The sequence below is a fragment of the Manacus vitellinus genome, unplaced genomic scaffold (genome assembly GCF_001715985.3).
Source record: "Manacus vitellinus isolate BGI_N305 unplaced genomic scaffold, ASM171598v3 scaffold_74_pilon, whole genome shotgun sequence".
Lineage (NCBI taxonomy): Eukaryota > Metazoa > Chordata > Aves > Passeriformes > Pipridae > Manacus > Manacus vitellinus.
In genome coordinates this window covers 202,022-203,593 of record NW_021940780.1, presented here as the reverse complement: position 1 = coordinate 203,593, position 1,572 = coordinate 202,022, and the positions used below count along the sequence as shown (strand labels likewise).

Here is a 1,572-nt window from a genome sequence, read left to right as displayed (position 1 = left end):
AAAAAAAAAGAGGAGTTGTAACTGTTGGTGCTCTCCTGCCACCGAGCAGCGGGGCCTCTGTGTGGGTGTCCCCAGACTCAGCCCCAAATTCCTGCTCTGGAGCACCTGTAGCCCTCATTGTGCTGCTCATGGATTTCCTCTCTCTTTTTTTTTTTTTTTTTCCCTGTTTTTCCCTGTGTTTTCCAGGGATTTGAGGTTTTGGCTGAAGCTGCCACCAGCCAGAGCCTTGCTGGGAAGAGCCCCACGTGCCGAGGAGGAACCTCCCGAGGACGCTGCGCAGGTGAAGGCACGGGAGGATGGGCTGGCTCAGAGCTGGAGCGATCCAGACGGACACTGGGAATGTTCTGGGAATGCTGGGGCTTTGGGATTTGGTACAGTACATCCTACAGGCACATGGCTCTGGTGGAGGGTCTCACATCGCAGTCGGACCTTCCGAGATCTCCTCCAGCCTCTGCTTGATCATCACCCGGAGGATGGTGTATCTGGAGAGGCACAGGACAAGGCAAAGAGGAATTTTCAGCACCGAGCCGGCCAAGAAAACCCTGGAATGATGCAAACCCCAATGGCTCTTGCCCACATCAGGGGTGCAGGGCTGCACAAAGGAATTTCTGGGACCAAACAGCCCCCCAGCAATGCCCTTCCCTCTCACATCCCCCCTCGGTGCCACCAGCCCGACGTACTTTTGCATCAGCTTCTTCACTTCACGGTCCTCCTCCTCCTCCAGCTTCTGGATGAAGCTCCTGAGGATGGGCATCTCAAACTTGATGTACTGAGCGACCTGGATGGGAGGGAAACGGCAAGAAAGGTGATGAAGAGGGAGATGAACCGACCCTGCGAGGCCGAAGGCAGCGTCCTCTCCCTGGATTTTAGTCAAGGATTCCCCAGTTTTTGCAAGAATCCTAAAAGAAAGGATGTTTCCTCTGCTCAGTGTGAACATTAACTTGTGCAAATGAGTAAGTGCTGGATAATTATTGGGACAATCTCTCCCCCCTCTCCATTTATTAATTAATTTATTTATTTTTATTTATCTATTTTAATTTACCCACTGGCTGGAAGACGTGGCTCGATCAGTCAGAGCCCTGAGCACCCCCAGCGTCGCAGAGAGCCGATTAAGCCCAAATATACCCCAAAAGTGCCTCGTTTGAGCTCGGATTTGGGAGCAGAGCAGCCCTGGGAAGCCGGCAGATGGCACAGTGGAGCTTTCCCGGCTGGAAAAACATCAATTCCGTCACAGGCTGCGCTGAAATCGCTCTCCCGTGAGCAGATTTGGGATGACACAATAGGGCCGGGGGCGTTGGCTCTGGGTTGGAATTGGAAGCTGCTCTATGAGCACAAAACGAGGCTTTTCCCATAAAATGGGGAGTTTTCACGGCAAGATGCGGGAGCAAAGCAATTTCTGCAGTCCCAGCACATGGAGACATCCGTTCATCGGCAGGAAATTCTTCCCTGGGAGGGTGGTCACAAGCTGGGATGGAATTCCCGGAGAACATGTGGCTGCTCCTGGATCCCTGGAAGTGTCCAAGGGCAGAGCAACCTGGGCTAGTGGAAGGTGTCCCTGCCCATGGCAGGGGG

General features: G+C 53.6%; 1 protein-coding gene across 1 annotated transcript in view; it reads right to left on the bottom strand.

The window, feature by feature from the left end:
• Positions 1-10: 10 nt before the first annotated feature.
• RASSF2 (Ras association domain family member 2) overlaps positions 11-1,572 on the bottom strand; it is a 10,492-nt gene continuing 8,930 nt past the window's right edge. The window contains exons 3-4 of the mRNA XM_029964555.1: positions 681-831; positions 11-482 (exon numbers count right to left, since the gene is read on the bottom strand). Coding sequence (XP_029820415.1) covers positions 413-482; positions 681-831 — 221 coding nt within the window. The 3' untranslated portion in view covers positions 11-412. The remainder of the gene's footprint in view (positions 483-680; positions 832-1,572) is intronic.